Here is a 12,270-nt window from a genome sequence, read left to right on the forward strand (position 1 = left end):
TCTAAACTGAAACCAGCTTGCTGAATTCACCAACTTATAGATGTATGTGAATACTTCATTTTCCTGGCCTGTTTTGTACATAACATATTCTTCCTAATGAGTTAATAAACTAAATCTGTCATCTTAAAATGTTCAAATTTTTACTATAGTGACACTGGAAATCTAACATAGAAGTTATCTCACTACCTTCTTACAGATTTCACCAACCTTTTCTAATTTCAAGAGAATACTGAACATCAATGTCCTCAAAGTACACACGAATGGTCCTGCACAAAACAGGAGGACTGTCACCTCTCTTCCTGACACTGACAACCTGATTCTTGTCGTTTCTGTGACCTACCTACTTCTAGCTGGGTAACCAAACTTACCAGAAAAACACCTGACATTAAAAAGGTAAACAGACTTTATGTAAATAGAATGTATGTTCAATTACTATGTGAATTCTGTGACATCAATTCTGATTATTAGAAGAGCTGACTTTGCCCAGTGCTTACCATGTGCCAGACACTGTAGGTCTAAGCACATACCACCCAGATATCTTTTCTGTAAAAGGACTGCCCGACAACCTCCAGAGAAAGAAGAAGTGACTGCTGGTTCAATGTGGAACACTTTATGGACTTAAGAACCAGATACTGACAGTTTGATTACTTTTTAAGTAAACTTTCTTAAAAATGTACGCATAATAGACACAAAAACTGTGAATCTCAATGTATGTTTGCATTCTACTCACTTTTAAAACTGTCCCTAAAAAGACAAGGTCTCACCTCCCCTTCCGGGCAAACTCTATTGACTTAATAGCTGTGGTATTGCTTGTTCCAGTTGTTACTCTGAAGGAAGCAACAAGATCCTGAGAATCTGTTTTTAGGACCAAAATCTAAAGTTCAAAGGGAAAAAAGAAAGTTAAGCATTCTGGTAACTTCGAGTAATTAGATCTGGCTTCCATTTCTAAAGCTGGGTAGAAATATAAACATTTCTGTTCTCATGTATTCAACCTGATTAACAGGTACCGCCTTTTAATTCTTCAAATAAAGGACCGTGTCTTAACCTTTTCTTAAAATAGAATGCTTAGTGTTATTCACAATAGTCAAAAGGTGGAAGCCACCAAAGTATCCATCAACACACGAGTGGGAACACAAGAGGTGGTGCATATATACGATGAAACCGTACTCAGCCACGAGAAGGAGGGGAATTCTGGCCTGCGCTGTGCATGAAGGAATCGTCAGGCCATCAGGCTAAGTGATATAACTTCAGGCCATCAGGTTAAGTGATATAAGCCAGGCACAAAAAGACAAATACTGTATGAGTCCACTTACAGGAGGTACCTAGCGTGGCCAAATCTAGAGGGACAGAAAGTAGGGTGATGGCTGCCAGGGGCTGGAGAAGGAGCAAGGAACAGAAGTCCTTGGTAAACAAGTGGCGTTTCAGTTCTGCAAGATGAAAAAGGCTCTGGAGATACGTGGTGGTGATCGGTACACAGTAGCGTGAATGTCCTTAATATGACTCAACTGTACACTTAAGAATGGGTAAGATGGTAAGTTTTACGTTGTAATTTATGTTGTGTGTAGTTTACCATAATTTCCAAAAGTGGCCACTTTCTAAGACAGTCATGAAATTACACTAGCCTGTATGCCCCAATATCAATCTCCCTCTCGCGCGCTCTCTCTCTCTCTCTCTCTCTCTCTGTCTCTCTCTCACACACACACACACACACACACACACACACACACACACACACACACTGCCTAGGGGCCCTTGGGTGGCTCAGTCAGTTAAGCGTCCAGCTCTTGACTTCAGCTCAGGTCATGATCTCATGGTTCATGAGTCTGAGCCCCGTAACGGGCTCTGTGCTGACAGTGTGGAGCCTGCTTGAGATTCTCTCTCTCTTCCTCTCTCTGCCCCTCCCATGCTCGCTCTCTCTCTCAAAAATAAACAAACATTAAAAAAAAAAATCAAGTTTCCTAATGGAACTACAAACTCTAAGCTTTTATTTTATTTTTTTTTTTAATTTTTTTTTTTAACGTTTATTTATTTTTGAGACAGAGAGAGACAGAGCATGAACGGGGGAGGGTCAGAGAGAGGGAGACACAGAATCTGAAACAGGCTCCAGGCTCTGAGCTGTCAGCACAGAGCCCGACGCGGGGCTCGAACTCACGGACCGCGAGATCATGACCTGAGCCGAAGTCGGCCGCTTAACCGACTGAGCCACCCAGGCGCCCCAACAAACTCTAAGCTTTTAAAAGGGACCTGAAAGCCCAGCTAAACCTGACTTCTACTTCACAAAACCATACGTTAAGCTGGCCTGAATTATACAAGATTTACAGAACCAGGCATTAAAACATTTTCAACAGATGTATTCTACTTTATGCTATGACTTTTAACTTTTATAATTGAGTAACAGCCCCTCATTACTAGCATCCAGCAAAAGGCCCTTCCACCCCTTCCTAAGGCTGAATTAATCCCTCACCACGCTAAATCAAAAGAACAGAAATTATTATGAAGGCATGAGAGGAAAACAGGCTACATTTGCCATCAGCAGGAGACATGCGTAGTCCAGGGATAAAAGAAATGTCAAAGGAAGCAAAACAAGTAAATACGAACGACTGATGCTTATTTCACTAACTTCCAGGCTTACCTTTCCTTTTGCATTTCCTGTATAGATATACTCCCCTCGCCTATCAAAAGATGCAACCACGTTCAAATCGGAGTCATCGTCTACCGGCAGAACAACATGCTTGGAATCTGAAAGGGTCAACATGACAGGAGCAGATTTCATGGGACACACGAGAACCTTGTTCCTGTTTAAAAATATGAATAGTACATTGGCTGTTGCTTTGGTATCAGAAGGCTAATTCTCTTGCCCTTTTCCCTGATGCCTGTCACTACCTTCATCAACTCTCCCAGCCCAAGCAAATTTCAAACGCAGAAAGGCCTAAAATCTAAGTGTCTAATAACAGGGAAACAAAAACAACTGAATACAGCAACAGGATGTAATCATTAAAATTAAATATGAAGTGGTAGCAAACTAGTAGAAATATGTATGCAACAAAGTAACTAACAAACTAACTAAAACCATGTAAAAATACACATTTACGTATATCTCATACGCACGTAAGTGCCTTGTGAGCTATAAAGCACGATATAACAAGCTTTATACTTAAAGAGACCTTGACTAACAGAGAACCCAGAAAAATGAAAACAGTTACGTTTGGGTAATGGAATGGTGGGTAACTCTTTTTCTTAAATGTAGTTGGAATACTGAACTATTTCCGTCACAAGAAATTCAAATAACTGGCAGGGGTAGGGAGGAACGGGAGGCGTGGAAAGCTCCAGGTCAAGGACCAGTTATTATACTTATTCCTACCTCTGCCTGCTTCCAACGTCTTAATATTGGCCAGTTTTTAATTATAGAGCACTCACTCTCCTTAAAATCTATTCAGGAGAGCCAACCTAGACAGAAACATTATTTTATGTAGAAGGTTTGAAGAGATGTGTACTTTTGCCTCCTAAAACCTTAAACTGAAATTGTCATGAGCCTGGAGCTAGTCCATACAGAATCAGACCCTGCCCCAGGAAAGAACAGCGCAGATTAACATACTGATCTCGTGGATGGTACTGGACTTTTAAGATGGGTGAAGGGAACCGAAACCTCTGGTCACAGTCGCCTGAAAGGACATCCCACTGTGACACTATGTTATCAGTAGAAGCACTCACGAGCTTATGACCATCTCGACTCCAGCTGGAGGGGGAAAAAAAAAAGAATTTAGCACATATTCTAAGTTAAAGTACACTGTAGCGCTCTCATGGATAAAAATGCAGAGTCACACACACCACCCTAGCTGCCGGGGTCAAAAATATTTCCTTTTTTAACATGCACTCAAATCCACAACAAGCTTTCCCAACTAAGCAATAAATAAGAACGTCTACATGACATCTTTATATGTAGTAACCAAAGCTCTTCATAGCTCAAGATAACACTACAAGTGACTCCAGGAAATAAAAACTCAAATGTTTTAGAAGAGTCTACAATTTGCTAGCCCTTAAGTGTTGACATAACAAGTATTTTTCCCCCCTTGGGGGAGAGCAGGGAGTATCTGAGCTTTCTGAGGTTGTCTCAGAAACAGCACCATCACAGTGTAAACAAAACAGTAAAAATAAGTATCTGTTATTTAAAATAACTAAAAAAGGAATGAATTCCTCCTGCTAAGTATAGCTAAGTGCCCTGGACAATACACATAAAACAAACAAAAAGACTCTGAAAGGCAGAGAAAGAGAAAAGACAGACTGGCTAGAGACTACAAGATATGAGGAATGACACAACAGAAAGTTCCCTGGATTTTATTTTGCCTTATATATCCCAGACCGAGTGATGGAGAAGCCAATACCCAGTAACACCAATGGAATCACACAAATAAAGCCTCAAGAAGAGTGTGCTTTCATGAGCCAAAGGACCAGGAAAGGACAGCCCAGAGACACAGAAAAGTTTTAGGCAATAATTATCGCGGCAATCACCATTCGAAAAACTGCAGCCCCACCTCCATCCCAGTCAACAAGGTCTAAATAGAATCTAGACCTCCACTCTTGCCTGGGTATAGCAAGGCACCCTTCCCCACTAACTGTGTTGGTGTGAGATAAAGCTCAGTGGGCCGCCAGATTTCCATACCCACCAGCCTGTAATGAGGATTCCCACTGCAGTGTAAGTGGAGGCCACATGGGGAACAGGAAGAACAAGACACTCCTATGCTTCCCAGCCAGGATGGAATCAGCCTAGGAGGCCAGTGGAGAGGCTGAACTTCCAACCCGACCCAGCATAATGATGCCAGATGAGAAGCCTGGACTTCTAACCCATCTGGCAGTTAACAAGATGGCACCCTCTCTTCTCTGCTGGTATAGTGTCAGAGGCGGCCAGCTAAAACACAAGATTTAAATAACCTCTACAATCTCAAAACACAATACCCAAAATGTTCAAGTTTCAAATGAAAATCACTATCGACCCAAGAACAAAAAACAGCTCAACTTGAATGACAAAAGACAATCAACAGATGCTAACACAGAGAAGACGCACATGTTAGAATTATCTGACAAGAATTTTAATAGTCATCATAAATATGTTGTAACCAGCCATTATGAAAATGCTTAAAACAAACAAACAAACAAAAAAAAAACCCAGAATGTCTCAGCAAAGAAATAAAAGATATAAAGAAGAGCTGAAATGGGAAGTTTATTTTTTTTTTTTATTTAAAAAAATTGTTTGTTTTTGAGAGAGAGCAAGCGCGCACCCGTGCACACACACACACACACACGCACACAAGTATGGGAGGGGCAGAGAGTGGAGGACAGAGGATATAAAGCGGGCTCTGTACTGACAGCAGCGAGCTCGATGTGGGGCTCGTACTCATGAACCATGAGCTCATGACCTTGACCAAAGTCGGACACTCAACTGACTGAGCCACACAGGTGCCTCCGAAATGGGAATTTTAGAAGTGAAACACACAACTAAAATAAAAAACCCAATAGATGGGTTCAGCAGCCAATGGAGAAAAAAGAGGAAAGAATCCATTAACTGAAAGAATAATAACTAGCCAATCTGAATTAGAGAAAATAGAGACTAAAAAATGAACAGAGCTTCAGGGATTTGTGGAACTACAATAAAAGATCTATCCACACCATCAGAGTCCTAAAAGAAGAGAAGAAAGAAGGGGGCTTCAAAGTATTAAAGAAATAATGGCTGGGGTGCTTGGGTGGCTCAGTCAATTAAACATCTGACTTCGGCTCAGGTCATGATCTCACAGTTCGTGAATTTGAGCCCCACATCAGGTTCTGTGCTGACAGGTCAGAGCCTGAAGCCTGCTTCGGATTCTGCGTCTCCCTCTCTCTCTGTCCCTCCCCTGCTCTCACTCTGTCTCTCTCAAAAAAATGAATAAATGTTAAAAAAAATTAAAAAAAAAAAAAGAAAGAAATAATGGCTGACATTTTCTCAAATTTGGCAGGAGATATAAAACCTACAGATTCAAGAAGCTGAGCAAACAAACATCAAACAGGGTGAGCTCAAAGAAATCAACTCCAAGACAAAGAGACAAACTTCTGAAACCTAAAGACAAAGAAAAAACAATCCTGAAAGCAGCAAGAGAGAAAGGACATTTTACCTATGGGAACAATTCACATGACAGAAGATTTCTCATCAGAAACCCTGGAAAAAAGTAGAAGGAACACATTTTGCAAGTGCTGGAAGAAAAATACTGCCAACCCAGATTCTATTACCAGCAAAAATATCCCTCAGGAACAAAGAGGGAATCAAAACATGTGTCACCGGAAGATCTACCCTAAAAGGATGATTCAAGGAAGTTCTCTAAATGGAAAGGAAATGATAAAAGAAGGAATCTTCGATCATGAGGGAAAAAGAACAATGAAGAGAGTAAAAATATAGGTTTATAACATCCATTTTTTTCTCTTTAGCTTTGATATTTGCGGCAAAAATTGTAACACTGTCTTATGTGGGTCTCATAGCATACAGAGGAAATATTTACAACAATTATACATGAAAGAGGGTAAACAGAGGTAAGGTTTCAACACTTCACTTGAACTGGGAAGATGTCAACAGCCAGTGGATGGTGATAAATCAGATGTACACAACATAATACCTAGTATCCACTCAGGTTACACAAATATCCTGCAGCAGTTCCCACTTTTTTATTTTTTAATAAAGTTTATCCATTCATTTTTGAGAGAGAAAGAGGAGAGCAAGAGCAGGGGAGCAGCGGAGAGAGACAGAGAATCACAAGCAGCCTCCACACTGTCAGCACAGATTCCAATGAGGGGCTTGAACTCATAAACCATAAGATCGTGACCTGAGCCAAAGTCAGACGCTTAACCAACTGAGCCGCCCAGGCACCCCTACAGCGGTTCTCTCTTTTCCATGGCAGATACAAAGACCCTGCAATGGATGCCTGAAACCATTAGCAGTATCGAATGCCACATATACTGTGCTTTCCTATACATACACAGCCACGATAAAGTCTGATTTATAAATTAGGCACAGTTAAGAGATTAACAATAACTAATAATAAAATAGAACCATCTTAACAATATACTGTAATGGAAAGTACGTGAATGTGGTCTCCCCCTCTTGAAATCTCTTAATGTACTCTACCCACTCTTCTTGTGATGATCTGAGATGATAAAACGCCTGTGTGAGGGGAGGAAGTGAAAACGATGTAGGCACCGTGATGTAGCATTAGGTTGCTACTGCCCTTCTGACAGTATGTCAGGAAGAATCATCTGCTTCCTAACTGCGGTTGACCACAGGTAACTGAAACCACGTAAAGGGAAACCACAGGTAAGGGGGACTACTGCAGATAAAGTGGAATTCTAAAAAATGTTCAAGAAACCCACAGGAAGGTGGCGGCGGGGGGCGGGGGGAACAAATGAAAAACAGAAGGGACATACATACGTACATATATAAATAAATAAAATTTAAAAAAAAAAAGAAAGAAAGAAAAACAGAAGGGACAAAGAAACCCCAAACCAGTATTTATCCAAATTTTGTAAAGAAGAGACGCTGCTACCTCTGTGGTTAAGAACGCAGGTTCAACAGTCAGACTTAACCTGAAGCCTACACATTACACATTCTCGCTGTGTGATCTTAGTCAAGTTCTACACCCTCTCAGCTTCAATTTCCTCGCCTATAACATGGGAGCAATATTATCTACCTGGCAGAAGACTGTTGACAGAATTAAGATCAGTATATATACAGTTCTTAGCTCAATGACTAGCACATTACGAGTGCTCAAAAACCATTGACAATTATTTGTGTCAGAGACAAGATGAATGTATTCCCAGACCTGGGACTGAAGGGGACAGGGAAGGCTGGGGTAAAATAAGGAAGTGAATATAAAGGGATTAAGAGCAAGTCTGCATACAAAAGGACTCTCTCCCACCAGATCTAGAACACCTGCAGTCTAACCCCTCAGAAAGACCAGCAGAGGATCCTTTCAGAGAACGTGAACATAAAAAAAGAAGAGGTTTGAAGACGCTCTTTTGTTGAGGGTTCCTAACAAAAAAACCAGCGATCCACCCCATTTCAGTGAAGGGTAAGAGAGTGAGCTAAACTTGCAAATACTGTAACAGCATGTCCGTGGATAATTTCTGAAATTAACAAACCAAGACAAAGATACATGTTAATTAGAAATATGAAGATAAGTATCAGAAGAAATAGACAAAAAAATGAAAGCACAGAGGGCTGGCGTGGGGAGAAACAAGGCACAGCTTTTATTGTTGCTCTTGTGAGCCTTATAGCACAATCTGACTACAGAACTGAGTGCCAGTTCTTCCATTTTTTCTTCAAAACCCTTTTGTATTATAATATCCTTTTTCCCCCCACAGCAACCTTGTATTTCTGTTAAATTAGAGGGGGATCCCATTTTTAAAATTAATTTAAAATTAATCATTAACTAAAAATCTTTAATTTAAAATTAAACTATAAACAAGTGAAAACTATGAGAGGGTCTCCCATTAAAAAAAAAAACCCAACAACAATATATTCTACAATTCCAAATTCCACAAGGTGGTACAAAATCGGAAGCTGGGGGTGGGGGTGGGTGGGGAACAACCAGAAGCTGGGAACATAGCAGTAACATGGCAGACAAGGTTCATAAATCACAGCACTTACCATCTCACAGGAAGGTACTCATAAAACAAGTTATTTGCAATAAAATAATAGGAGACACGCAACCATGATGTCAAACTACCGTTTCCCCCTCCCCATGAATATCTTCATCCAAGCCAGAAATCTGAGGATCCTTTTAATCTCCCACTTCCCTCATTCTCCGTTGTCTGCTAAGGACTAGGACTCTTATTTCTGTCCATTCTCCATCGGCAGCACTCAGCTCCGGTCCTACCACAACCGTGCTCATCATCTCTAGCCTGCATCCCTGGGCTTTCCTTATCTTCATTCTCTGTCCCCTTCAATCTCTTTTCCATGGGCTATTTTATTCTTTTTTTTTTAACCTTGTTTTTATTTATTTTGAGAAAGACAGAGCCAGCAGGGGAGGGACAGAGGGAGAGGAAGACAGAATCTCAAGTAGGCTCCACACTGTCAGCGCAGGGTCCAACGTGGGGCTCGAACTCATGAACCACGAGATCATGACCTGAGCTGAAATCAAGAGCCAGACACTTAATCAACCAAGCCACCCAGGCATCCCTTTCCACGTGCTTATTTAGAGAGGTTTTTAAATTCATTTTAATTTTTTTTACAGATTTTTTTTTTTTTTAAATAAAAAGCTCATCGTGTCATTTTCTTTCCTACAATATTTTAATGACTTCACAGTTACCTACAAGGTGAAGTTCAAACTCACAGTATGGCACACAGAGTCCTCTTTGGGGATCTGTTTACTGGCTCTTGCCGTACCCCATCCCCCGCACCACAATCCAGCCATCCTGAACTACCTACAGCTCCCCATCGTCCTGCGTTTGTCTGAAGCTGATGTACCTGTGCCTGTGCAGTGTCCTCTGCTTGGACTACAACTAGCAAATACCTACTTATCTTACAGGTTTGAAGTTGGAAATTATCTCACCTAGGAAGCCTTTCCTGACCACTGTTCTCAGTACATGGGTCATTTCCTCCTTTGCCTCCACTAAATCTCAAAAACAGTTCTTGTATAGGACCCATGAAGCTTCAGTACTTGCACGTGGTACGTAATTCATGTTCAGTGTTTGCTGAATGAATGAATATATAAGTGAAAAAGTTTATGCACAAAGACATTCACTAAACACGTAGCAGAGAACCAAAGAATTGTTAAATAAATTACAGTTCATCCATGAGAACATATATAGCCATAAAAAAAGTGTTTAGAGGCTATGTAAGCAGGAAATTGTCTGGACGGGATTAGGGAGGAAAAAAGCAAAATATAAAATAGAATACATTACAATTACAAATTCTGTTCTCCAAAAACCATATATAGTGGGGTTCCTGGGTGGCTCAGTCGCTTAAGCATCTGACCCTTGATTCTGGCTCAGGTAGTGATCTCCTGGTTCGTGGGTTCAAGCCCCGCATCAGACTCTGCGCTGACAGTGCAGAACCTGCTAGGGATTCTCTCTCTCTCCTGCTCTTTCTGCCCCTCCCCAACTCCTGCACACACACTGTCTCTCTCTCAAAATAAATATACTTAAAAAAAACTATAGAAACATACTAAAATCTTTACAGTAGTAATACCTGGGTAACAGAGTACTATAGGAGACACTAATTCTTTCTGTTTTGCTATATTTTCCGTAATGTTCTACATGATTATATATTATTTTACAATAAAAATATATGTATATTTTTTAACAGGTAGGAGTGCTAAGATTGGGATGAGGCTGCACAACTCTGTGAATATATACAAAACCAGTGAATTGGGGGCGCCCAGGTGGCTCAGTCAGTTGGGTGTCTTGACTCGGTTTCAGTTCAGGTCAGGATCTCACGGTTCTTGAGTTCAAGTACTGCATCAGGCTCTGCAGTGACAGCATGGAGCCCGATTGGGATTCTCTCTCTCTGCCCCTCCCCTGCTCATTCACCCACTCTCTCTCAAAATAAACAGATAAACTTTAAAAGAAAAAGAATACCAGTGAATTGTACACTTTGAGTGAATTGTATAGTATGTGAATTATATAGATTTTAATCAAGCTATTAAAAACATTCGCATTTATTTCAATATTGCAAAAACACAACAACAGAAAAATACGAAATGCAAAGGAAATGGAAAAGCTCTAATGGATCATCCAGGCTGGTCCTCTCATTCTGCATAGTAGAGACAAGTTTTGGCCAAAGCTAGTTCATTAGCCGTCAAATCTAGACTGGGATTCAGGCCTCCCCACATCCAGGGCCTTACAATGTCATTGCCACTTCCATTTACACAAAAGGAAATATGTCACAGTTCCATTAGATCTGATGAGGTACTTGGGGTGCCTGGGTGGCTCAGTCAGTTGAGCTTCCAACTTCAGCTCAGGTCACGATCTCGCGGTTCCTGAGTTCAAGCCCCGCGTCAGGCTCTGTGCTGACAGCTCAGAGCCTGGAGCCTGTTTCAGATTCTGTGTCTCCCTCTCTCTCTCTGACCCTCCCCCGTTCATGCTCTGTCTCTCTCTGTCTCAAAAATAAATAAACGTTAAAAAATTAAAAAAAAAAAAAAAAAAAAAAGATCTGATGAGGTACTGTTTTGGGTCCCAAGTTCCGTTAGAAGAAGAGGTGCCCTACAACAAAACCTTCCAAAGCAGATACAGTAGTCTCCGAGGGGAAGAAAGAAATCAATGGGCATTTATTTATATTAGATTTTAGCTCAATCTATTTGATAGAAAAGCTGAACTACAATTCAGTGAAGGAACAGACAGTGATCAGTGGAACTCCTGGAACTCAAGAACCTGGACAAAGCTGCAGCAGAGGATTTCCAAGGTTCCCTCCTCATAAGATTTTCTATTCTAAACAAAAGGTCAATATCACAAACAGGACTACAGCTGCCATGTGTAAATATCTCATCTCAGTCCTGAAATAGTCTCAGACAGGGCCTGATTTGGATCCACAAGTACAGTGAATTTCTCCCCCACAAAGGTGCTTCGAGGACAGCACGGGTTCAAGGTCTACAGACACTAGGAGAAACGGTACTACTAATGAATGAATACTTAAAACTCTAAATATTAAAATATCTAGTAAAATGAGATTGGCAATTACACAGCTGGCATCCGTCCCCCTAATTCAACTCATATTACACATATTATGTTAAAATTCCTTACCATAAAGAACAGACAGGATGGATGTGTGCACTAATTATTTTAGCGATGCCTCTCGTCAAGAAATCCCAGATGACAATTCGGCCATCGTTACAGCCAACTGCAAGTAGTGTGCCCCACCTGTTAAAGGTGCAAGTCAGGGCCATGCTGATACAATCCAAAGTTCCATCGGCTTCCTAGAAATTAAAGCAAATACAAGAATATACACAATAATACCCAATAATAGCCAAATTATTTCTTCAAGGTTCTCTCTCATCTGTGATGCTTCTGTTTAATTTACATTACGACACATACCAAAATAATCTCTGTATGTGTTCTTACGCTTATTAAGCTAGACAGAACAAGGAAATATTTATAAGAGCTAACAGAGAATGTTTAGAAACAGATGTAATAAATCTCATACATTACCAGTATAACTCTGTGCACACTGTGAGGGGCAATTAGGCAAAATATAACAAGATTCGTTAAAGGAGCCATGGTACTGACCCAGTTATCATAGTTCTTGAGATTTATTTC

The 12,270-nt window shown here is 40.7% G+C and overlaps 1 protein-coding gene across 2 annotated transcripts in view; it reads right to left on the minus strand.

Moving 5' to 3' along the window:
• The window catches only part of RBBP5 (RB binding protein 5, histone lysine methyltransferase complex subunit), a 36,672-nt gene that overhangs the window by 13,207 nt on the left and 11,195 nt on the right, over positions 1-12,270 (minus strand). For both annotated transcript variants that reach the window (XM_007086538.3, XM_007086537.3), the window contains exons 3-6: positions 11,758-11,930; positions 3,596-3,736; positions 2,633-2,795; positions 765-874 (exon numbers count right to left, since the gene is read on the minus strand). In XM_007086538.3, the coding sequence (XP_007086600.1) occupies positions 765-874; positions 2,633-2,795; positions 3,596-3,736; positions 11,758-11,930 (587 nt within the window). The remainder of the gene's footprint in view (positions 1-764; positions 875-2,632; positions 2,796-3,595; positions 3,737-11,757; positions 11,931-12,270) is intronic.

The sequence above is a fragment of the Panthera tigris genome, chromosome F3 (genome assembly GCF_018350195.1).
Source record: "Panthera tigris isolate Pti1 chromosome F3, P.tigris_Pti1_mat1.1, whole genome shotgun sequence".
NCBI classification, from domain to species: domain Eukaryota; kingdom Metazoa; phylum Chordata; class Mammalia; order Carnivora; family Felidae; genus Panthera; species Panthera tigris.